Source organism: Mustela nigripes, chromosome 1 (genome assembly GCF_022355385.1).
Source record: "Mustela nigripes isolate SB6536 chromosome 1, MUSNIG.SB6536, whole genome shotgun sequence".
Taxonomy (NCBI): Eukaryota; Metazoa; Chordata; class Mammalia; order Carnivora; family Mustelidae; genus Mustela; species Mustela nigripes.
In genome coordinates, this window is record NC_081557.1 from 37,829,015 (window position 1) to 37,856,077 (window position 27,063).

Below are 27,063 nucleotides of genomic sequence, written 5' to 3' on the forward strand. Positions count from 1 at the left end.
ATTTGACAGAGAGAGAGATCACAAGTAGGCAGAGAGGCAGGCAGAGAGAGAGGAAGGGAAGCAGGCTCCCTGCTGAGCAGAGAGCCCGATGCGGGGCTCGATCCCAGGACCCTGAGATCTTGACCTGAGCCGAAGGCAGCGGCTTAACCCACTGAGCCACCCAGGCGCCCCCTGAGCTCATCTTTTAACATTGTCTTGCTTTCTGTGCTTCAGGAATCCTGGCCTTCTTGAATGCCATGAAAAAGCCAAAGATTACTCTTGCCACAGGGTCTTTGCACCCTCATATATTCTCATATTTCTGTTTTTGTTTTCCTTAGATCTTTGGTCAGATATCTTCTCAGATAGTCCCACTTTGACCACTCTATGACAGATTGAAACGTGTACCCTCAAATGAGTCTCTGTCCTTTTTACCCTGCTTTATTTTTCCTCATAGAACTTATCACCATATAATATTTAATGTATTTATTTGTATATATTCTGTGATTTTCTTCCCTAGATTGTATTAATTTTGAGGGCACAGCAGGACTAGAATAGTAAATAGCCTATGATTTGTGTTCAGTGAATATTTGGTAGACTGAATGCATGTTAATATATGTGCTGCCGAAGTGAGCACTGAATGCGTGTTAAAACAAATTTTTAGGATAATGGATAGTAGGGTAAGAGTACTTTTAGTTATTATAGGGCTTAATTGTCATTGTCTGTTTGTTGTAAGCACCTGATACCTGTTGATGAATTATAACTAGCTATTTTTTAGAACTGAAAAAATTAGCAGTGTAACATTTAGGTATTCTAACGTCAATTCAGAGACCCCTCAGTTTGGAGAGGTCCTTGCCTAGCAACATTTTCATTTTGTTAAAAAAGTCCAAAAGCTAGAGGCAAAGTAATAGACATTTGAAGGTTAAAGAAACCTTCAGCTCCTTTACTGTTTGCATGAAATTAGCTTTTATCATTTGGGAAAACTTTACCCTGGTAGTAAAACATTAAATATTTGCCCGTAAGGGGTACTTTTCTCTTGGAATTTTTAGTATCTCAGTTTTCATTTGACTTCATAGAAAAGATGCTCTTAGAGTGGTCACTGCAACATTATATGAAACTTTAAAAAAATTATTTATTTATTTTTAAAAAAATTTTTAAAAAAAGATTTTATTTATTTATTTGAGAGAGAGACAGTGAGAGAGAACATGAGTGAGGAGAAGGTCAGAGAGAGAAGCAGACTCCCCGTGGAGCTGGGAGCCCCATGCGGGACTCGGATCTCGGAACTCCGGGATCATGACCTGAGCCAAAGGCAGTCGTCCAACCAACCGAGCCACCCAGGCGTCCCGAAACTTGTAAAAAAAATTTAAGTATAATTGGGGCACCTGTGTGGCTCAGTGGCTTAAAGCCTCTGCCTTCAGCTCAGGTCATGGTCCCAGGGTCCTGGGATCGAGCCCCACATCGGGCTTTCTGCTCAGCAGGGAGCCTGCCTCCTCCTCTCCCTCTCTGCCTGCCTCTCTGCCTACTTGTGATCTCTGTCTGTCAAATATATAAATAAAATCTTAAAAAAAAATTTAAGTATAATTAACATATAGTGTTATATTAGTTTCAGATTTATGAGCTAATGATTGAACAATTCTATATATAAATCATTGCTCATCGACATACTCTACTTTATCTATATCTCCTATTCCCCCTACCCATCTCCCCTTTGGCAACCACCAGTTTTCTGTATTTAAGAGTGGGAATTTTTTTTGTCTCTTTTTAATTTTTGTTTGTTTTATTTCTTAAATTCTGCATGAGTGAAATCATATGGTATTTGTTTTTCTCTGAATAACTTATTTCACTTAGCATTATACCCACTAGGTCCATCCATGTTGTTGCAAATAGCAAGATTTCATTCTTTTTTTATGGCTGAGTAATATTCCATTGTATGTATGTATGTACCTATGTGTACACCATATACACACACACCACATCTTTATCCATTCACCTATCAGTGGACACTTGTGTTGCTTTCTTATGGCTATTGTAAATAATACTGCAATAAACATAGTGGTGCATATATCTTTTCGAATTGTTGTTTTCATTTTCTTTGGGTAAATACCCAGTAGTGGAATTACTGGATCATAGGGTAATTCTATTTTAATTTTTTGAGGAACCTCACTATGTTTTCCACAGTGGCTGCACCAATTTACATTCCCACCAACAGTGTACAAGGGTTCTTTTTTCTATTGAACTTTCTTGCTGCTGCTACTGCCTCTACCTTACTCCAGTTGCTGACATATCTGACAATGGATTTTTGAGGAGAAGAAAAAGATAATAGGGTTTAGGTCTAGTATTAAGACTATATTTCTTGCTGCAGTTGTCTTTAGTGGGGGAAATCTGGGATTTAAGTATCATTTAAAATATTTCTAAAGAAAAAAAGGATCAAACCACATACTTTTGAGAGCATAGTTCAGTCCTCAGTTGAGACCTGCCCTTTTCAGTAATTAGCCCTTGTTCCTTGGGGGAACCGATCATGCATTAAGCAGAACAAAAAGCTTATGGAAAGGTTGGTTGACAAAAAGAGAAAAGATGAAATTTGTATTGTATCTTTTGAAAATAGATTCAGAATTTGATAATATTTCTTATATCATGAGAGTTATTTACACTTAACATAGGAATGGGAAACATTTTCTGTAAAGGGTTGAATAGTAAATATTTTTGGCTCTGTGGACTATACAGTTTCTTTTCCAACAACTCATTATAGTTTTGCCATTATAGAGTGAAAACAGCCATAAACAATGTATAAGCGAATGGGCATAGTTGTGTTTTAACAAAGCTTTATTTACAAAATCAAGTAATGTGTTACATTTGGTCCATGAGCCATGGTTTTGCATCTCTTAACACCTTAAATATGCTTATAAAAAACATATGCAAATTAAATGCTTAACAATATATTAATATGAAATCATTTATAAGTCTTAAAAAAACTAAAACATAAGATATGATACTTGTTATACTAATAAAAATGGCTTAATTTTCCGTAAAATAAAAATAGGAATTTAAAATATTGCCTTTTTAAGGACAGACTAATGGATAGGAACATCTAATGCAAAATTTACAAGGATGCTCACCTCATTTTTAAGAAAATGTAGGTCTTGGGGCACCTGGGTGGCTCAGTTGGTTAAGCTCCTGCCTTCAGCTCAGGTCATTATCCCAGGGTCCTGGGATCAAGCCCCACATCGGCCTCCCTGCTCAGTGCGTCTGCTTCTCCCTCTCCCTCTGTGATCTCTTTTGCTTTTGTTCTCTCTCAAATAAAAAATAAAACCTTAAAAAAAAAAAAAAGAAAAAGAAAAAGTAGGTCTTAAAACCTCAATTAAATGTTTAAAACAACTTGTAAATTTGTAAAACTCCATATCTCTCTGTACACACACACACACACACACACACACACACACACACACACAGTAGTGTTTGACGAGGAATATATAACCGATGAAGGGGAAAACGCTTAGATATTAAATATACCCTGAAGCTCAGCTAAATTCAACAAATATTAATAAGGTTTGCCAGGTTATGATGTCAGTTGCTACAAGTGTTTAAAGATAAGTAGTATAATTCCTCAAACTAGGAAAGTGCTACCTCATAAGATTGTACCAGGTATATTCTACGTAAGGTTACTGCATATAAGTGAATACTATTCATTTTGTAGATATTTTACTTTTGTGTTTTTGTTAAAACTAGTGTCTGATAGCAGCAGTGCTTAGTAATATCAGTTATTTCTGGAAATTTTTCGTGTATAATTTCTCTATTTTCTCTGTTCTCTATGAACATACATTATTTGAATGTTGACCTTGTTCATTATTTTTCTAATTTTCTCATTCTTTCTCTCTCATTTTCTATTCTTTGTCTTTTATTCCCAATTTTATCCCATTCCTTCAGTAACCTTTAAAAGCTTCTGAGATTCTGTTTTGAATTTCTAAGAACTCTCATTCTTTTTATTTTTAAAAAGATTTTATTTATTTATTTGACAGAGATAACAAGTAAGCAGAAAGGCAGGCAGAGAGAGAAGGGGAAGTAGGCTCCCTGCTCATGTGGGGCTCGATCTCAGGACCCTGAGACCATGACCCAAGCCTAAGTCAGAGGCTTAAACCACTGAGCCACCCAGGTTCCCCTCATTCTCTTTTTTAAAACAATATCCCTCTTCTAGTGTTATGGAAATAATCTTTTCAGATCACTGAGTTTATTAATTATAGTTTTGCTTTTTTTTGGTCTAACTGCCTATTGCTATTTTTATGTTTATTAAACTTCTTATTGTGAAATAGTTTTAGATTTATAAGAAATTGTGAAAATTGTGCAGTGAGCTCCTGGGTACTCTTCATCCAGCTTCCCTCAGTAATAACATCTCACATAAGTGCAGTACATTAGCAAACAAGGAGTTTGACATTGGTACAATAAAAAATACTGTAACTAACCTATAAACATCAGTTTTTTTTTTTTAAAGATTTTATTTATTTATTTGACAGAGAGAAATCACAAGTAGATGGAGAGGCAGGCAGAGAGAGAGAGGGAAGCAGGCTCCCTGCTGAGCAGGACCCAGGACCCTGAGATCATGACCTGAGCCGAAGGCAGCGGCTTAACCCACTGAGCCACCCAGGCGTCCCTAAACATCAGTTTTTATATGAACTTTTTTTTCCTGGGATATATTCTGTGATATTTTATCAAATATGTAGATTTGTATAACTACCTCCACTGTCAGGATACAGAACAGCTGCCATCACCACAGACAGATGCCCTCATGCTGTCTCTTTGGAATCACACCCTTTCCCCCCACTTTTAACCTCTGGCAACTCCTGATTTGTTCTCCATCACTATAATTTTGTCGTTTTGAGAATATTATATAAATGTAGTCAATAGTATGTAAACTTTTGGGTTTGGGTTTTTCATTTCCTTTAATGCCCTTCTATCTGTTCACATTGTTGTACATATCAGTAGTTCTTATTTCTGAGTATTACTCCATTTTGTGGAGGTACCACAGTTTATTTATCCTTTCAGAGAATAGCATGGTTTTTGTACATATTTTGCAATACTGTTGGACTTATTGCTTTACTATTTTTTCCCCTTGTCGGAGTTTTTTAGTTTCACAGAACAAAATGAAGGAGACCTTTAAATTTCTCTTCAGTCCTTAGGAACCTCCCTACCATTGGAATCTGTTGCCGTAATTGGAAATTGGAAAAAAATTTGGTGGCAAGTTCATAAGTGAAAATTCATACAAAATGAATATTCTGAAGTTTGATGTAAACAGATACTTGCTTCTGAGAGTGAACATTTTAGTAAGATTTAAGTATTTTTGGTCAGTCAACTGTCTGTAGATTGCCCTCATGCTTTAAAGCATGATTTTGAAATTAAATGAAAAGTTGGTATAGGATAAATCAGAGGCATTAACTTATTAAGTTCCAATATTTAAAAAATGGAAATGTTTTCATTTGGCAGGATTTGTGTTTAAGGTTGGTTTATTTACATAACTAGAGGTGCTATGAGTGATATTTCTTAATGATGAAAATTGTGATTTTAGAGGAGTCATGGTTAAGGATTCTGATTTGGGGGCACCTGGGTGGCTCAGTTGGTTGGGCAGCTGCCTTCGGCTCAGGTCATGGTCCCAGAACCCTGGGGTCGAGTCCCACATCGGGCTCCCAGCTCCATGGGGAGTCTGCTTCTCCCTCTGACCTCCTCTCTCATGCTCTCTCTCACTCACTCTCAAAATAAACATATAAAAAATAATTTAAAAAAAAGGATTCTGATTTGGGTTTCTGTAGTAACTATTAGGTAATATTATCTGTGAGGTTTTCAAGTGGTGATCAGTTGGAAATGGTAGTAGTTTCTAATCTTATTGTAGAAAGTCTTTGGCTTCATGAGAACATGAACCATGTTATAAGAGGGAATGCAAAAATCTATGTTAGTGAAAGAGAACTTAGGATTTATTAGGAGAAGAAAGGCATGGCTTTTATTAAGTGTAATTAAAATGATTGACTAGAAACTTCCTGGAAGGATATCCTTAAGTAGGCCATGTTCTAGTCAAGAGGCCAGTTCTGGTGTAGAGTGAGGTAAGTTTTGATAAAGGTATGCACTCATGAAACTTCACTGCAGTCAGGAGATGAACATACCCATCACACCTAAAGGTTTCCTTGAAGTGCTTTTTAAAAAAAATTTTTTTGAAGTATAATTAACATATAATGTTATATCAATTTCAGGTGTAAACATTGATTCAACAATTCTATACTCAGTCCTCACCAGGAAAGTGTAGTCACCAAACATTATTACTACAATATTATTGACTATATTCCTTATGATGTATTTTCCATCTCTGTGACTTATTTTATAATTGGAAGTTTGTACCTCTTAATCCCCATTATTTATTTCATTCAACCCTCTACCCACATCCCCTCTGGCAACCACCAGTTCTTCTCTATTTCAGAATGTGTTTTGCTTTTTTTCCTGGTTCATTTTTTTTAGATTCTGCATATAAGTGGAATCATATGATATTTGTCTTTTTCTTTCTGACTTATTTCACTAGCATTATACTGCCTAGGTTCATTCATGCTGTTGCAGATGGCAAAATCTCATTCTTTTCTGTAGCTATATTCTATTTTAGTATGTATAGTACATTTTCTTTATCCAGTCATCTATCAGTGGATACTTGGAGCACTTCCATATCTTGGCTATTGTAAATAATGCTGCAATAAACATAGGCGTGATTCTTTTTGAATTAGTGTTTTTGTTTTTGTTGGGTTAATATGAGTAGTGAGATTACTGGTATTTGTATTTTTAATTTTTTGAGGAACTTCCATCACTGTTTTCCACAGTGGTTGCACCAATTTACATTCCCATCAGCTGTGCAGGAGGGTTCCTTTTCCTCCACATTTTCACTAACGCTTGTTATTTCTTTTTGATTTTAGCCATTCTCACTGGTGTAAGGTAATATCTCATCATGATTTCAATTTGCATTTCCCTGATGATTAGTGATTTGAGCATCTTTTCATGTGTCTGTTGACCATCTGTAGTTTCCTCTGGAAAAATGTCTGTTCAGGTCCTCTGCCTATTTTTTTAAAAAATATTTTATTTATTTATTTGATGGAGATCACAAGTAGGCAGAGAGGCAGGCAGGTGGGGGGGGGAAGCAGGCTCCCTGCTGAGCAGAGATTCCGATGTGGGACTCGATCCCAGGACCCTGAGATCGTGACCTGAGCCGAAGGCAGAAGCTTAACCCACTGAGCCACCCAGGCACCCTCTCTGCCTATTTTTTAATCAGATTATTTGGGGCTTTTTGGTATTGAATTGTCTTAATATATTTTCCATTTTAACACCTTATCAGATACATCATTTGCAAATATCTTCTCCCATTCAGTAGATTGCCTGTTGTTTTATTGATGGTTTCCTTTAATGTACTAAAGCTTTTTATTTTGGTGTAGTTTTAATAGTTCTGCTATTTAATTTAATTCTGCTTTTGTTTCCCTTTGCCTGAGGACACATATCCATAAATCTGTTGCTAAGATCAATGTCCAAGAGATTATGGCCTACGCTTTCTTTTAGGAGTTCTAATCCATCTCACATTTAGGTCTGTTTTGAGTTTATTTTTGTATATGCTGTAAGAAGATGGTTCAGTTTTATTCTCCTGCATGTAGGTGTCCAGTTTTCCCAGCACCATTTGTTGAAGAGACTGTCTTTGCCCCGTTGTATATTCTTTGTTGCAGATTAATTGACTACAGAAGCATGAATTTATTTCTGGACTCTCAGTTCTGTTCCTTTGGTCTGTGTGTCTGTCTTTGAGCCAGTAACATATGGTTTTGATTACTATAGCTTTGTAGTATATCTTGAAATCTGGGATTGTGATACCTCTAGCTTTGTTACTCTTTTTCCAGATTACTTGCTATTCAGGGTCTTTTATGGTTCCATACAAACTTTAGTATTATTTGTTCCAGTTCTATGAAAAAGGGTGTTGTTATTTTGATACGAATTACATTGAATTCGTAGATTGTTTTTGGTAGTATGGACATTTTAATGATACTGATTCTTCCAATCCATGAAGATAGAATATCTTTCTATTTGTTTGTGTTGCTTTAAATTTCTCTCATCAGTGTTTTGTAGTTCTCAGAGTACAAATTTTTCACCTCCCTGGTTAAGTTTATTCCTAGGCATTTTATTCTTTTTGGTGCAGTTGTAAATGGGATTGTTTTCTTAAATTCTCTTTTTGCTACTTTTTTGTTAGTGTATAGAAATGGAACAGATTTCTGTATATTGATTTTGTATCCTGCGACTTTACTGAATTCATTTATCAGTTCTAATAGTTTTTTTGGTGGAATTTTTAGGGTTTTCCATATATAGTATCATATCATCTACAAATAATGAGTTCTACTTCTTTACCAATTTGGATGCCTTTTGTATGTTTTTCTTGTCTGACTCTTGCAGCTAGGTTTTTCCAGTGCTATGTTGAATAAAAGTGGTGAGAATGGATATCCTTGTGCCTGATTTTAGAGGACAGGCTCTCAGTTTTTAAATCACTATGTTTTTCATGTATGGTTTTTATTATGTTAAAGTTTGTTCTCTCTAAACCTGGTTTGTTGAGACTTTGTATTCTGAATGGATGTTATATTTTGTCAAATTTTTTTTTTTGAGATGATCATATGGTTTTTATCCTTTTTTTTAAAAAAATGTATCACATTGATTGATTTGCAAATATTAAACCACCCTTCCATCCTTGGAATAAACTTTACTTGATTGTGGAGAATTTCTTTTTTAATGTTTTGTTGAATTCAGTTTGTTAATATGTTGAAGATTTTTGCATCTGTGTTTGTCAGAGATCTTGGCCTGTAGTTTTCTTTTTCTGGAGTGTTTTTTCCTGGTTTGGGTATCAGGGTAATAATGCTGGTCTTGTAGAATGAATGTGGCAGTTTTTGTCTTCTACTTTCTCTTGTACTTCTAACACAGAAGAATATATGTTAGCTTTTTGTGTTCGGTAGAATTCACCATCTGGTCTTGGATTGTTGTTTATTGGAGGTTTTTTGATTACTGATTCAGTTTCATTGCTAGTAATTGGTCTGCTTAAGTTTTGTTTTATCCTGGTCTTGGAAGATAGTATGTTTCTAGGAATTTATCCATTTCTCTCAGGTTGTCCAATTTGTTGGTATACAGTTTTTCATAATATTCTTTTATAATTCTTCATATTTCTGTGGTGTTGGTTGTCATTTTTACTTCATTTCTGATTTTATTTCAGTTTTTCTCTTTTTTCTTGATGAGTCTGTCTGAGGACTTATCAATGTTTATCATCTTTTCAAGGAATCAGCTCCTGATTTCATCGAGCTTTCCTTTTGTTTTTTAATCCTCCATTTTATTTCTGTTCTAATCTTTATCATTTCCTTCCTCTGCTAGCTTGGGGCTTTGGTTGTTTTTTTCTAGCACTTTTAGATGTAAGCTTGAGTTGTTTATTTGAGAGTATTCTTGTTTCTTGAAGTAGGCCTTTGTTAGTATAAAGTTCTCCCTCAGTTTGGGGGCCATTGTGTTTTCATTTCCGTTTGTCTTCATGTATTTTTTTAATTTCTTCTTTGTTTTGGTTGACCCATTCATTGTTTAGTAGCATGTTGTTTAGCCTCCATGTATTTGTGTTCTTTCCAGATTATTATTATAGATTTCTAGTTTCATACCATTGTGGTCAGAAAAGATGCTTGGTATGATTTCAGTCTTCTTAAATTTATTGTGACTTGTTTTGTGGACCAACATGATCTATCTTACAGAATGTTCCATGTGTACTTGAAAAGAATGTGTATGTTGCTGTTTTTGGATGGACTGTTCTGTATAGGTCTTATGTCCATTTGGTCTAATTATGTCATTAAGTCAGTGTTTCTTTGTTGATTTTCTGTCTGGATGATCTATTATTGATGTAAGTGCAGTGTTAAAGTCCCCTACTATTATTGTGTTACTTTCAGTTTCTCCCTTTATATCTGTTAATAATTGCTTTATGCATTTAGGTGGTCCTTTATTAGGTGTATAGGTATTTACAATTGTTATACCCTCCTATTGTATTGATCTCTTTATTATTTTGTAGTGCCCTTCTTTTTCTGTTGCTACAGCCTGTTTATTTTTTATTTTATTTTATTATTTTTTTGCTACAGTCTGTTTTAAAGTCTCTTTTGTTTGGTGTATTTCCACCCTGGCTTTTTTTTTTTTTTTCCTACTTCCATTTGCATGGTATATGTTTTTCAGCCCTTCACTTTTAATCTGTACATGTGTTTAGTTTTGAAGTGAGTCTCTTGTAGGGAGCATATAATGGGTCTTGTTTTTTTTTAATCAGTTTCACTCATTGGATTGGAATGGTTAGTCCATTTATAGTTAAAGTAATTACTGATAGGTGTGTACTTATTGCCATTTCGTTCATTGTTTTCTGGTTGTTTTTGTAGTTTCTCTCTGTTCCTTTCTTTTGTTCTCTTCCTTCATAATTTGATTTTTTTCTTTAGTGTTATGGTTAGATTCCTTTCTCTTTATTTTTTGTGCATCTATTATAGTTTTTTGGTTTGTTACCATTAGGTTTATAATATCTTATGTGTATAGCAGTTTGTATTAGGTTGATGGTCACTTTAAGTTCGAACACATTCTAAAAGCACTAAACTTTTACTCCTCCCTCCACATTTTAGGTATTTGATGACATATTTACATCTTTTTCTGTATTCCTTGATGGTATTTGTGGGTATAACTGATTATACTACTTTTGTGTTTTTACCTCCATACTGACTTTATAAGTGATTAGTCTACTACCTTTTTATATGTTTGTTTTTACCTATGAAATTTTTTCTTCTCATAATTTTCTTCTAGTTCTCACCTTTTCAAAGAATTCTGCTTGGGGTCCTTTGTAACTTTTTCCTTCTACCTCTTTCAGCCCCCATATTCCATGCCCATATAAGTACCAGTATATTTTTTGACACTGTACATTAGTTTGTGTTTCCCAGAACTTGATATTACTGTGTCCTTTTTTGGGTAGTATAGGGATCTAGCTTCTTTCACTCAGTATAATTTTGAACTTGATCCATGTTGTAATTTGTATTAATAGTTCGTTTCTCTTTTTTTGAGTAGTATTCCATTGTATGGACACATCACAAATTGTTTATCCAGTTACCTGTTCACAGACATTTAGGCTGTCTTTAGTTTGGAACTGTTACAAATGAAGCAACTAACAATGTTTGTATCTTTTTACAGACATATGCTTTTATTTCTTTTGGGTGAATAGGTGGAATGCCTGGGTCATATGCATAGTAAATATGTAAATTTCTAAGAAACTTTCAAACTGTTTTTAAATACAGTTTTTAAAGTGGTTGGAACATTTTACATTACCATCAGGAGTATGTGACAGTTCATTTCATACACATATTCATCAACCCTTGATATGGCCATTGTTTTTATTTAGCCATTCATATAGATGTGAAATGGTGTTACATTGTGGTTTTGATTTGCATTTCCTTAATGAGTGATGATGTTCAGCCGCTTTTCATGTATTTATTTTTTTAATCCTTATATCTCAAATTTTTTTGTGCTTTGAGAGTTCTTTATAGCCTAGATACACATTCTTTTTCAGATACATGATTTCATTCTCCTACCAGTATCTTTTGAAGAGCAAAAGTTTTAAATTTTTTAAAAGATTTTTAAAAAATAATTTATTTGACAGAGAGAGCGCGCATGTGCAAACACAAGCAGGGAGAGCAGCAGGCAGAGGGAGAGGGAGAAGCACACACCCTGCTGAGTAGGGAGCCCTATGTGGGACTTGATCCCAGGACCCTGGGATCATGACCTGAGCCGAAGGCAGGTGCTGGACCAACTGAGCTACCCAGGCACCCTGAAGAATTTTTAATTTTTTTTTAAAGATTTTATTTATTTGACAGAGATCACAAGTAGATGGAGAGGCAGGCAGAGAGACAGAGAGAGATAGAGGGAAGCAGGCTCCCTGCTGAGCAGAGGGCCTGATGCAGGACTCGATCCCAGGACGCTGAGATCATGACCTGAGCCGAAGGCAGCGTCCTAACCCACTGAGCCACCCAGGCGCCCAAGAATTTTTAATTTTGATGTATCCCAGTTCATCAGTTTATTGATTTACTTATTTACTTAGCTTTAGAGAGGAGAAGAAGGGTGGGTGAGAATGAGAGAGAGAGAGAGAGAGAGAGAGAATCTTAAGCAGGCTCCACACCTGGCATAGAGCCCAATGTGGGGCTCAGTCTCACAACCCTGAGATCATGACCTGAGACAAAATCAAGTTGGATGCTTAACCGACTGAGCCACCCAGGTACCCCATGTTAATATATTTTTTAATGAATTCTGCTTTTTTTCTCCTTAAACGTTTATAATTTTAAGTTTTAGATTTAGGGTTGTGATTCATTTTGACTTCACTTTTGTATATGACACAAACTCTCCTTACGTCACCTGCAACTCTCCCCTCCCCAAGGTGCTGGAGGCAGATTATACATTCTATATTCATTTGTTTCATCACTATTTGATGAAAAGACTCTTGAATTGACTTTGAATCCTTGTTGAAAATGAGTTGTCTGTATACGTGTGTGTGGGCCCTTTTCTGATTCATTAATCTATTTGTCATTATACCAGTAACACACTGTGTTCATTCCTGTATCTTTATAATAAGCTTTGAAATTAGATTAGTGTTCCATATCTGTTCTTTTTAAGAAGTTATTTAGGCTCTTCTAGATCCTTTGCACTTCTGTATGAATTTTGGAATCAGTTTGTTACTTTTGACCAAGAAACCTGTTAAAAATTTTGGAATTACATTGTGTATTTTTTAAGATTTTATTTGTTTATGAGAGAGAGCCAGAGCACAAACACAGGCAGGAGGAGGGAAAGAAGGACAAGCAGACTCAGTACTGAACATGGAACCCCAGGCAGGGTGACCCCAGAACCCTGAGATCATGACCTGAGTTGAAATCAGACATTTAACTGAGCAACCCAAACACCCCTGGAGTTACATTGTATCTATAGATCAACTTGGGGAGAGTTGCTTTTTTAATAATATTGAATCATTTGACTTGTGTGAACTTGGTGAATTTTTCCATTTATTTAGGTCTTTTTAAGTTACTCTCAGCAGTGTTTTATACTTTTAGCATATAGATCTCCATCTTTGGCAGATTTATCCTTACATATTTCAGTTTTTTGATGCTACTGTAAATGGTGTAGTTTTAAAATTTTAATTTCTGATTTGTTGTTATTGTTGTTGCTAGTATAGTTGACCCTTAAACAACATGGATCTGAACTGCACAGACTACTTACATGCAGATTTTTTTCCCAATAAATATGCATGTAGTACTGTAAATGTATTTTCTGTTCTTTATGATTTTCTTAACATTTTCTTTTCTCTAGCTTACTTTATTGTCAGTGTATAGTATAATACATATAACATACAAAATATATTAATTGTTTATAGGTAAGGTTTCTGGTGAACAGGAGGCTGTTAATAGTTAAGTTTTGGGGGAGTCAAAAGTTATGTGCAGGTTTTAAACTGGAGGGGTTGGTTTCCCAACACTTGCATTGTTCCAAGGATCAAGTGTATATGGAAATACAGCTGACTTTGAATATTGATCTTGCATCCTGTTACCTTGTTAAACATTAGTTCTAGTGACTTTGTACTAGAGTCTACAATTGATGATTGCATTATCTGCAGATAAGGATGGTTTTACTTCTTTTCCAATCTGAATGCCTTCTAGACCTTTTTCTTGACATACTGTTCTGGGTACACTCTTTAGTACATTGATGAATAAAAGTGGTGAGAGTAGACATTCTTGTATTGTTCTTGATCTTAGGTGGAGAGTGTTTGGTCTTTAACCACGAACTCTGACGCTGGCTGTAGGTTTTTCTGTAGATATCTTTTATCCAGTTGGTGATATTCTATTGTATTCCTGCTTTGTTTTTTAAATCAGGAATGGATTTCCTTTTTGCCAAAATGTATACTGAGATATAGCTTTTTTCATTGGTTTGTTAATATGGTGAATTATATTAAGACATTTTTATTGAAGTATAATTGACATATAATAATTGATTTTTGAGTATTCAACCAATCTTGCATTTTTAGGATAAATCTCATTAGAACATAATGGATTGACATTTTTATCTGCTGCTCTGTTTGATTAAATTTTTGTTTAAATATGCATATTCTGGGGCGCCTGGGTGGCTCAGTGGGTTAAGCCGCTGCCTTCGGCTCAGGTCATGATCTCAGGGTCCTGGGATCGAGTCCCGCATCGGGCTCTCTGCTTGGCAGGGAGCCTGCTTCCTCCTCTCTCTCTGCCTGCCTCTGTGCCTCTATGCCTCCTTGTGATCTCTGTCAAATAAATAAATAAAATCTTTAAAAAAAATAAATATGCATATTCTGAGGCATGTCTGTAGTTATTTTATAAAGTCTCTTTGGTTTTGGTACTTGAGTAATGCTGGCCTCATATAATGAGTTAGGAAGTATGTTGTCTTCAATTTTCTGAAGGAGTTTATGTAGAATTGATATTATATCCCTCTTAAGTGCTTGGTAGAGTTCATCAGTGAAGCCATCTGGGCCTGGAGTTTTCTTAGAGGAGAATTTCTGAACTGCAAATTCAATTCTTTAATAGAAATAGAGCTATTCAGGGGCATCCGGGTAGCTCAGTCAGTTAAGCATCTGATTTCAGCTCAAGTCAGACTCCGATCTCAGCAAGGAGTCTGCTTGTCCCTTTCCCTCTCCCTCTGCTCCTCCCCAAGCATGTGTTCTATTTCTCTCTCTCTCTCAAATAAATAAAATCTTTTTTAAAAATGGAGCTGTTCACCTTATCTGTTTCTTACTGAGTAAGGTTTGGTACCTTAGAATTTGTCCAGTTTTTCTAAGTTGATGAACTTATTTGTGTAAAGTTGTTTATAGTACTCTTCTATTACTCTTTTAATATGGGTGACCTTTGTAGTGATGTCAGCTTTCTCATTTCTAATATTGGGATTTGTATCTTCTCAATTTTTTATCTCCAGTCTGGCTAGAGGTTTATAAATTTGTTTGTTTTTTTTTTTTTAAAGATTCTATTTATTTATTTGACAGGTAGAGATCACAAGTAGGCAGAGAGGCAGACAGAGAGAGAGGAGGAAGCAGGCTCCCTACCAAGCAGAGAGCCTGATTCGGGGCTCATGACCCACTGAGCCACCCAGGTGCCCCTTAATTGGGTTTTTCAAAGGAACTAGGTTTTGTTTCATTGATTTTTTCCCCCTATTTTTTTTCTGTTTTCTATTATTTTGATTTCCACTCTGATCTTTCTTACTACTTTTTCTACTTTTTAAAAAAATCTACATGGCAGACAAGCGTTTAATTATTTTAATATATAGAGAACATCCAAACTAATAAACAAAATGCCACAAACCCGACATAAAACAATAGGTAAGAATAACTATAAATGGCTTATAAACCTACAAGATGAGTCCAACCCTCATAATTACATAATTATGACTTTTAAAATATTTAACTTAACTACTAACAAGAATAAAAATATTTCAGCATAAATAGTTCTGAATGGGAGGAAAGAAGATGCACACCCTGTGTGCTGCTTATAGAAGTGTTAATTAGTGTACGCTTACTTTTTCCACTTTGGGTTTAATTTAGTCTTTGTTTAGTTTTTTAAGGTGGAAACAAGTTATTTATTTTTTAGAACTTTCTTTTTTTCTAATATAGGTATTTAATGCTATAATTTGCTCCCTAACTGCTGCTATAATGTCATGCCATTCTGTACATTTTGATTACATTTGTTTTTTTTTTTTAACTTGACAATTTTGCATTCTCCCTTTTGCTTTCTTATTTGCTCCATAAATTATTTAAAAGGTGTTATTCAATTTCCAAATATTTGGGAAATTTACTTCTGTTACTGAATCTTAATCTAATTCTGTTGTAATCAGAGGACAAATTTTATATGTTTGAATTCTTTTCAATTTATGGAGACTTGTTTTGTTGCTCAGAATATCATCTGTCTTGGTAAATGTTTTGTGGGCATATGAAACAAATGAGTTGTTTGCTCCTACTGGCTTCAGTGTTCTATAAATGTCAGTTAGGTCATTGATAGTGTTCAAATTTTATTCATCTTTCCTGATTTTTTGTTTGCTCTATTAAGTATTACAAGGGAGTATTGAAATCTCTTAATATAAGTATGGAGTTCTTACAGTTTTATCAGATTTTGCTTCATGTATCTTGAAGCTGTATTATGAAGCAGAAGAACTTTTGGGACATGGTTTTAATGAATATATCCCGCTTTTCTTTTTGATATGCCTTGGTAATATTCTTTGCTCTATAGTCTACTTTGATATTAATATTGTTACTTTTGCTTTCTCTTGACTAGTGTCCGCATAGTTGATTTTTCATTATCCTTTTATAGTGAATCTCCTTGTACTTTTATATTTGAAGTGTGTTTCAGGTAGGCAACATATGTAATTGGGTCTGACTTTTATATCTAGTCTGATAATCTCTACCTTTTATGGGTTAGGCCACTTACATTTAATGTGATTATAGATATGATTAAGTCTATCATCTTGCTTTTTATTTTCTTTTTGTCCCATTTGTTCTTGTTTCCCCATCCTCTCCCTTTTTCCTTTGCCCTCTTGGATTAATTGCATCTTTTTTTTTTTAATGATTTCATTTTCTCTTCTGTGTTGGCTCATTACCTGTAATTCTTCGTTTCCTTACTTTAGTGGTTGTTTGAGGGCTTGTAATACAACTCTTTAATTTATCAGTCTACCTTCAAGCAGTACTACTTGACACAAGAAATGGTTTAAGAGCCACAATAGTGTACTTTTATGTCTCTCATCCCAAACTTGCTATTGTAGTTATGTGTATATGTTATAAGCCCCATACTGTATTGTTATAATTATTATTTAAATCTTTTAAAGAGATTTGTTTGAATCTTTTAAAGAGATTTAAACAATATAAAAAAGATCTTCCCATGTAGTTACTATTTCCAGTGTTCTTCAATCCCTTTGTGTAGATTCATATTTTCTTCTGGCATTACTTTTTCTTCTGACTAAAGGGCTTCCTTTAACTCTTCCTATAATGCTGGTCTGCTCATGGTTAATTAATTAATTCATCTTTTTGTGTGTCTGAAAATGCATTTCCCTCTTTATTTTTGAAGATGTTTCAGCTAGATAAAGCAAATATAGGTTCACAGGTTTTTTTTTTTTTTTTTCTTAAAATATGGGATTTGTTGTGTGTAATACATGTAGTATTACATTTCAAGACATTCAAATATTTTTTCTTTTCTTTACCTTTCTTCCTTTATGGACTCCATTATACTTATATTAGGGCATTTGAAATTGACCTGCTGCTCACTTTTACTCCATTTATTTTTTTTATAATGAATACTATATTTATTTTTGGTATTTCCTCTTGCTGTGTCTTCAAATTCACAAATCTTTTCTTCTATAATGTGTAATTTTCTTTAATTCCATCCAGTCTATTTTTCATCTAAGATACCATTTTTTATATCTCTGGAAGTTTGATCTGCATCTTTTTTTTCCTTCTGTATTTCTACATAACCTTTTGGAGCAATATGATTATAATGACTTCTAATGTCATTGTTTCTAATTCTGAGACATGTCAGTTCCAAGCTGATTTTGATTGAGTTTTTAAAATCTCTTACAGGTTATGTTTTCCTACTTATTTGCACGCCTGGTAATTTTTTATTGAATGCCATACATTGTGAATTTTACCTTGTTTGGATGCTGGGTATTATTTTTTCTATAAATATTCTTGAGCTTTGTTTTACAGTTGAGTTCCTTGGAAACAGTTTGATTCTTTTCAGGTCTTCCTGTTAAGATTTGTTAGATATGACTAGCACGGTGACCAGTCTAGGTCTGATTCCCATTTCAGAGTCAAGACCATCATTGAAACCACACTCATTAAAATGTAAATCTTCTTGATTCAATTTTAAATCCCATAGTGCTTTTTTAAAATTTTAAAACTAGTCAAGATTCTTTCTTCAATGCCCTATGAATTACGAGGTTTTCCAGCCTGCCTGGGGGAAGTAGGTCCTATATGAGTCCTGGTCACTGTGTCTTCTTATCCTTTGAGTTGGTTCTTTCCCGAGCCTTATGTCGTTTCCTCAGATGTATTCGCTGGTTGGTACTCAGCTCAGTATTTCAAGAAGACTGCAGATCTCTGAAGTTTTTTCTCTGTGCTGCTTGCTCCCCCCCTCTAGTGCTCTTTGCTGAGAACTCTTGGCACCTACTATTCCCAAGCTCTCCAGCTCCTTACCTGAGTCTACCAGGTTCCACCTGGGTTTCACTTCCCTATTTACTCTGGAAAATCTCTTAAGATAGTAATTTGGAAAGAGACTCATAATCTCACAAAATAAACTGAGGGTTGCTGTGGGGAGGAGGAGCATGCAGAGGGTGGTTGGGTAATGGACATTGGGGAGGGTTTATGATATGGTGAGTACTGTGAAGTGTGTAAGCCTGACGATTCACAGACCTATACTCCTGGGGCAAATAACATATTATATGTTTATAAAAATAATTAATAAAAAATAGTAATTTGGAAAAAATAATTTAGAGCAGTTGTTGGGCTTATCTCATTTGTTTTTCATCTTTCAGGGATCACTGTCGTTGCTGATGAACTGTGTCTTACAAACCATTGTTTTATATATTTTGTCTACTTTTTTCCCCCAGATAGGAAAACAAATTCAATCCTTGTTATTCTGTCTTGACTAAAAGTAGATGTTGGAGCTGATGTAATCTTCAACTCCTTACCTGTCCTGAGTTCACAGATCTCTGACTTTTAAATGCAACATGAAGCAGACTTATCCCCTCTGAACTTGCTTGTCCTCATTTTCTTTTACACGTACTAATTATTTTTGTCCTTAGAGTGCTTTTCTGATCTAAAATTATTTAATTAAATCAAGTAGGACATAATTAGTCTTCCATGACATCTGATTTTGAAGGTTTGATGCAGAGTACATTCCATTTGGGAATGAAAATAAAGAATGGAAGTATGATCCTTTTGCATTTCTTTAAAATCTAAACATTTTAGATGTAAAGCCAATATTTTAGCAGAATAAATGCTTAGTAGCAGTTAATGTTTCAGTTATAAAAGTGTCTGATAGAAACACTTTTTCTTTTTTTTTTTTTTTAAAGATTTTATTTATTTATTTGACAGAGAGAGATCACAAGTAGGCAGAGAGGCAGGCAGAGAGAGAGAGAGGCCGCATCGGGCTCTCTGCTCAGCAGGGAGCCTGATGCGGGACTCAATCCCAGGACCCTGATATCATGACCTGAGCCGAAGGCAGTGGCCCAGCCCACTGAGCCACCCAGGCGCCCTAGAAACACTTTTTTTCAATTAATCAGTCTCCTTGGCCTCACCCAAACTGAACATTTGTCCTGCATTTGGCCTTAGTTGTAGTTGGGTTTATACCTTGTCCATTAGATTAACAATTAGATTCATATTTAAGCACATTTAAAACTTAACAGCTAAGATAATTTGAGGAGGTTTTTATTTCAATATATAATCCTTTTTCTATTCGTGTAGATTGCTTTCTTTTTCCTACTTTATTATTTTTTTAAAAGATTTTATTTATTTATTTGACAGATGGAGACCAAAAGTGGGCAGAGAGGCAGGCAGAGGGAGGAGGAAGCAGGCTCCCTACTGAGCAGAGAGCCCAATATGGGGTTCTATCCCAGGACCCAGAGCTGAAGGCAGAGGCTTTAACCCACTGAGCCACCCAGGGCGCCCCTCTTTTTCCTACCTTAAGACAAACCAGAAATTCCATTGTTTCTACTCTGAAGTTTTTAACATAAATGCAGTAGGATCTTTTCTATAAGAAGAAAACTATTATGTTCCAAGGATGCAGTCCTGTTTTGATCTTTTTCACTAGAAAGAAGATGGGAGTAGAATTTTTTTGCTCTGTGGCTTTATGAAAGACAAATAGCTGATAAAGGTTGATAGGTTGCCTTTATTTCCCTAGAAGTAACTCTTAGGATAAATACAAAGTTAGCCTTATCTTTTATCTTTGTAGTCTGTTATAATGAGGTGATGACTGAGTATCTTAATAAAAGAAAATACTAAAATAACAAAAGAATTGTAGATAATAAGCCAACAGAGGAGATGTTCCAGAAGCACTATGGGATTTAAAATTGAATCAAGAAGATTTAAATTTTAATGAGTGTGGTTTCAGTGATGGAGTGCTGGGTTAATAATATGGAGGGGGCACTGGAATGAATTAAAAGGCTTAGGGTAGGGGCACCCGGGTGGCTCAGTGGGTTAAAGCCTCTGCCTTTGGCTCAGGTCATGATCCCAGGGTTCTGGGATCAAGCCCCCGTATCGGGCTCTCTGCTCAGCAGGGAGCCTGCTTCCTCCTTTCTTTCTGCCTGCCTTTCTGCCTACTTGTGATCTCTGTCTGTCAAATAAATAAATAAAATCTTAAAAAAAAAAATTTAAAAAAAAAAGGCCTAGGGTATAGTATTATTGGCATATCTACTAAATACTGTGTGACTCCGAGCAGTCTTATAATTGAATTTTAATATCTCCATCTGTCATAACTAAATAAACTAGTATTTAATTGGGGGATTCTATTGTGCTAGGTACATTGTTGGTTAGTGTACTTCTATTTCTTCATTTAATCCTCATATTAACCTTAATAAAGTAAATAGAACCTATATTGTAGAGATGAGGAAATGTTCCATAATGTTAAGTAATACTCAACATGTTGAGCAACTAAGTATTAGAGTACATTTTGTGTTATATTTCTGTATTTCTCTAAAACTGTGAAGTTTCTTCTGTTTCTATTTATAAAAAACACTAAATTTTTAAACCATGCATCATGGTATAATGATGAGATGGTAAATTTCCAGATGTATTAGGTTTGGCTCTCTCTTTGTTCTTGTCAATTTTCTTACCTGCAATGTACTTTATGAAAATCTTACTTAGTTGCCAGCACCTGATTCACCAGTGATTAACTCAAGTCTGTAGTGAAGTTTTATTCCTCTGAGATATTAAAGCATTTATTATCTATTTCTCACTTATTAGTTACATATTTGAGATGTACTTACCAGCTTTATATTTGAAATTTGGGATTACTATTGAATTGTTTAAATTTGTGTGTTCATGTATTACTGATACACATCTATTACTGAGACGGGTACATGCAAGTCCCTTGAGGGAACTTCTCTATAGCATTGTACATGTGGTACATATATCTTCATAAATAATTGTGACTTAATTCTGCCAATTAGACTAGTTTAATCATCATTCTCAGGTATGCACTTCATCATTCTCAGGTATTCACTTCTTATAAGCAAATTTACCTAAGATATTTTAAAATTTTAAATTCTGTAGCTTTACAGAGCACAGTTAATTAAGCTTTTTAGAGAAATGCTTTTCAAAGAAACTTTTTTTTGCCAAAAATTTTGAAAGGAGTTCAATCAAAATCAAGATGAGTTGATATTAGAGTAAGCATGTAGGCTTATTGTATTTGGCAAGGAGACCAGTTACTTTGCCCCATAGCTGATTTTTTTGGAGTTCTGAAAGCTGGTGTTCTCTCTGCCTGTGCCTCGCCACCTCCTGCCCCCATCAAAGAGAGAAAAATGTTTGAGCAATATTTAGAAGATCTGGGTGGTCTCTAGTACTACTACTATTACTACTACTACTTACTCAAAAGTTAATTAACATTTCTGGGCTTTAGTTTTTCTCATTCTTAAAAAAAAAAAAACTGAGTTGGATTATTTGATCTTTAAATATACTCTGTTCCAGCATTTATAAAACTTACACGTTTAAGATAATTGTTTCAGAATTGTAGCATTTGATTCTTAAACTTCAAAATAGTAGTAGTTTAATGTTAATTGCTTTTTTCTTTAAAAGCATTTGTGATCTCCTGTTCCACTTTTATGGTTAATTTTCTTTTTTGACTTACCAGTACTCCCTCACGTGTTGCTAAAGGAGTTGTTGATCACACCAAAATGAGTCTACATGGTGCTAGCGGGGGACATGAACGATCAAGAGATAGACGAAGATCAAGTGACAGATCACGAGATTCATCTCACGAAAGAACAGAATCTCAACTCACTCCTTGTATTAGAAATGTTACTTCTCCAACACGACAACACCATGTTGGTACGTAAAATTAACTTATCTTCCTGACAGTTTTTAAAAGCATGCAGTTACCTTTTTAAAACAGTAATGACTGTGAATTCTGCCTAGTACTTGAGAGTAAAATTAACTTCTTAGTTCTATTCAGTTGCTATTTTAGCTTAGCTTCATTCTTGCTATAAGAAATCAGCTTATTAAATGAAACTTAAAAGTGATTTTTTTTAGTCTGGGACAGTTTCATAAGAAATTTGAAAAGCCTTTAAAACTGTGATATGAGATAATTTGTTTAATTTTTAAAAATATTTGAGGGAGAGAGAGAGAGCGTGAGTCCATGCAGGAGTATGGGGAGGAAGGGAGTGGCAGAAGGAGAGGGAGAAGCAGGCTCCCCACTGAGCAGATGCCCTGGAGCTAGATCCCAGGAGCCAGGGATCCTGACCTGAGCCTAAGGCAGACATTTAACCGACTGAGCCACCCAGGTGCCCCTAAGTCTCAAATTGATTTTGATCTTATGTGATACATACAAAGTGGTTTATTTTTAAAAATTTGTAGTAAACTGTTGATAGGAATTCTTGGTTAATCATGCTAGAAAAGGAAGTGAAAGCTAGAATAACCATGTAGTAATTTATTTTAAGTTTTGACAGTATTTTAAATTTAACTTAAAAAATAGATGGTGAAAAGGAAGGTGTGAAGTGTTTTGTTTTGTTTTGTTTTTTTTCTTGGCAAGTAGCTCATGTCTTTTTTTTTTTTCGTTCCTACTCATTACTGTAAATGAACATTATTATATTTCAGGTAAATAAATTGTGTGACTGAGGAGAAGTACATTAGCAATGTGAACTTGTTGATTTTCATTTTCCCTTGGAGAAGGGGCAAATTTAATACCTTCACATTGTTTTCCGATTGTTTCAAATTAAAATCATTTATCTTAGGGCTTAATTATACAGAGAGATTGTCAGTATCTAAGTAGGTCCTCAAAGTCAAACTAGTACTGATAAGCCAAAAATCCATGCAAGTATAAATAGGAGTTGACAGTTCATTAATATGCTAAATTCAATCCCTGGGAAGAGAATAGGAAGATATAATAAATGATTCTTATTAATTCAGCAAATTTTGGTTTTGGGATGCTACCAGCATTCTGGAAACAGGCAATAAAATGGAGGTGTCAGAATATCTCTGGAGATAAAGCAAACCTAATTATATCATCAGTAAAGCTGTACAGAATGTTCTGAGTAACCTGAGTCATGGAGGAATTTGGCAGAAGCTGATGAATCTGATGAGATGGAGGTACATTTTTAGGTCACCTTTAAAGTGTAGTTCTATCCTCTAGAGGGAACTTATCACAGAATCTTAGTTTTAATTTTCCCTTTATAGAATATTAGAACAGCTGAAGAAAATCTTCTGAATTTTAACAATATTTCCTACCTAATTAAAATTATGGATAGTAATTATATGATCCTCTAGAATTTGTGGCAGTGCTTTTATTCCAACAAAAAGTGAGACTGAAAAAAAAGCAATGTATCATAAGCTATTGAAGCCATTTTATTTGGTTGGTAGACATTAAAAGTCATTTGAAAGAATAAGTACTTTATGTCCTTAGTGACCATTTTTCTTCCTTTGGGGCCTTGCTTTTGTGAGATAAATTACTAGTTTGAGGATGGCCTAATTAATATAGTGAGAGTCCAAAGTTTGTACTTAGTGTTCTCAGAGTAGTACTAATACTTTTAGTATTTAGGACAGTTAAAGTTGGTATTTTCATTAATCTTTTACTTCCTGTCAGTGCTTATTTGACTTGTAAACTTGTAAGTCTATTCTATTCCTTGGGTTTCATGTATTTTTAAATAGCATACTAGCATGAAATTTACCTTAATTTTGATCTTAGTCTGAGTGAGCATTAGTCAGCTATACATCTTTTTAAAAATCTACAAAAATTAACTTAGAAAACATTTTGATATTTTAGGTTTTATTCCTGGGAAGTAATATTTATGGTGCTCTGTGAAAATGTTACTTGAAATAAAAAAGCAGAAATACTTTGATTGATTGATATTACTTTATTTTTTGAGAGAGAGAGTGTGAGAGAGTGCATGCATGCACAAGTGGCAGTGGGGGATGGGGGGCAGAGGGAGAGGGAGAAGCAGACTCTCTGCTGAGCAGAGAGTCCAATGTGGCAGGACCCTGAGATCATGACCTGAGCCAAGGTAGACCCTTAACCAACTGAGCTGCCCAGGCCCCCAGAAATGTGATTTAAAACAACTTTTCTACATCAGAATTTTTAAAAGATAAATGTGGATCTTGAATTTTTTTAAAGGAAAATTTGCATAACTTTAACATCTTTATTTCAGAACGAGAAAAAGATCATAGTTCTTCTCGTCCAAGTAGTCCTCGTCCTCAAAAAGCATCTCCAAATGGTTCCAGTAGCAGTGCTGGGAACAGCAGCAGAAACAGTAGTCAGTCAAGTTCGGATGGTAGCTGTAAGACATCTGGGGAGATGGTGTTTGTATATGAAAATGCAAAAGAAGGAGCTCGGAATGTGAGAACATCGGAACGAGTAACACTAATAGTGGATAACACTAGATTTGTTGTAGACCCATCCATTTTTACTGCACAGCCAAATACAATGTTGGGCAGGTTTGTATTATTGCAGTTCTTTGTATTATTATAAAGCACTTTCACATTATTTTACTTAAGTTTTACAGTAATTCCCTGTTCGAATGTAGTATTCCTGTTCTATAGATGAACTGAGCTTTGAAAGTTAAATATAACTTGCTCAAGTTAGTATAGCCAGGAAATGGTAGAGCCAGATCTTGAACTTGGTTTTATTTCTAACAATTTTTGTTATATCAAGAAGAAAAAAAAACTATTTAATGAAGATAGGGTCCTAAACAATCTCCACAGGTTAAAACCTTAAATTGTATCTAACAAGGTGAGTATAACAGTAATATATGCTTTTTTCACTTGGGGAAATCCTAAATTCAACCACCAAATATAGCAGGTATTAGCATTTTGTTTAAAGAGGAAAAAAAACCAGTTTGGTTAGCTGAAAAGTCAGCATGAATTGCCAGATAAATTAAAAAAAAAAAAAAAAAAAGGAAGGTATTAACAAGTAGTTAGAATGAAGGAAAGAGACTTGTAGTCGTATTCTAATCTGTGTGGGTCTAGAGTAAAGGTCAATGTGAAGTTTGTAGTTGTGGGAACTGTGGTCTTAAAAGAATGATATAGACAATATAGACTTGATTTTTCATTGTGTCCAAAATGAGGAGCGAATACCTTTTCTTTATTTTTTTTCCATTTTTTTCAAGTTACCTTTTCATTGTAAAATTAGTATCTTTTCCTGTTCTAATATAAAGTGGAGGAGCATAGAAATGAAACAGAAATTTATATGGTGTTAAAAACTTGTTTTTTTTTCCCTAGGTTGTATATGAGTAACTATTTAGGATGGCTTTGTGTGTGTACATGTGATTTCTCCTCTGAATACAGAATAAAAGCTCACATGACATTGCACATTTTGAATAGCCGAATATTCTTTTTAACATTGGCAGTTAGACTTTACATATCTGAGGCAAAGAAAACAAGTACAGCTTTTATGTATTTTTAGGAGCACAAAGGAAGATTATTGAGGGAAGGTTTCAGGAGGATGACTCGACAATATTAATACTTTTTTTTTGTGAAGATTTTATTTGAGAGAAAGAAAGAGAGAGTATGAGAGGGGAGAGAGTCAGAGGGAGAAGCAGACTACCCACGGAGCAGGGAGCCTGATGCAGGACTCGATCCTGGGACTCCAGGATCATGACCTGAGCTGAAGGCAGTTGCTTAACCAACTGAGCCACCCAGGCACCTGACACTACTAATACTTTGAATTTTTACCCCAATTTTAAAGAAACACTCTTAAAAAGTAGATATTTGAAATCCTTTGTTAGGCTACCTTTTCTTTAAAAGCAAAACAAAACAAAGTCCAAAATATTTCTGTGTGTGTATCCATATTGAACTGAGAAGCATAACATTCTCCTTTTGTTAAAAAAAAAAAAAAATTCAAGTATTTGAGAAAATTGCATGACATTTGATTCCTGAAAGACTGTCCTTGCCTTTTTTTTTTTTTTTTTTTTTTTTTTTTAAACAGTGAAGTTTATCCCAGTTCTGGGATACAGCGAAGTCTTTTTCATGCCAGTTGAGTAAAGCATATCTTTGGGGATGAAAATTAATATTCATGGGTACTGTAAAAAGCAGTTGGCATTCTTTTGGAAACTTCGAAATAAAAAAGCTTTGTTCTTTATAGATTTCTGTGTTATAACAAAAGAAGAAACCATTTAAATTGGGAAATTGTTGAGTACAATACTTAAGAATGATGGAATCATTTAATTTGGAGGTCCAACTTCCTTAACCACAGTTTTAAAATTTTCTTGAGAGTAATGCATTAAACTTTTGATTTTGAAGAACATACTCTGCACATTTGCTCTTTTCTTTTGCTTTTTATTTTTTTAAATTTATTTATTTGACAGACAGAGATCACAAGTAGGCAGAAGGGCAGGCAGAGAGAGAGGGGGAAGCAGATGGGGCTCCATCCCAGGACCCTCGGATCATGACCTGAGCCGAAAGCAGAGGCTTTAACCCACTGAGCCACCCAGGTGCCCCTCTTTTCAAAAAACATTTCATAGTTACTATGAAAGTGCCAAGAACATTACTTGAAAAAATAGAAATCTGTATTTTCTTTTTTTTTTTTAAGATATTATTTATTTATTTGACAGAGATCACAAGTTGGCAGAGAGGTAGGGAGAGAGAGAGAAGGGGAAGCAGGCTCCCTGCTGAGCAGAGAGCCAGATGTGGGGCCCAATCCCAGGACCCTGAGATCATGACCTGAGCCGAAAGCAGAGGCTTAACCCACTAAGCCACCCAGGCACCCCAGAAATCTATATTTTCTTATGTAAAAATTAGTATTGAGAGCTTTTTACTCATTTGTTTAAACTTTTGATTCATTGCTTAGCTTCCTCATTCCTCTTTACCCGAGCATT

The 27,063-nt window shown here is 34.9% G+C and overlaps 1 protein-coding gene across 3 annotated transcripts in view; it reads left to right on the plus strand.

Annotated features, from left to right (window-relative positions):
• The window catches only part of BTBD10 (BTB domain containing 10), a 72,482-nt gene that overhangs the window by 29,842 nt on the left and 15,577 nt on the right, over positions 1-27,063 (plus strand). For all 3 annotated transcript variants that reach the window (XM_059408039.1, XM_059408040.1, XM_059408035.1), the window contains 2 exons: positions 21,891-22,087; positions 24,400-24,685. In XM_059408039.1, the coding sequence (XP_059264022.1) occupies positions 21,891-22,087; positions 24,400-24,685 (483 nt within the window). The remainder of the gene's footprint in view (positions 1-21,890; positions 22,088-24,399; positions 24,686-27,063) is intronic.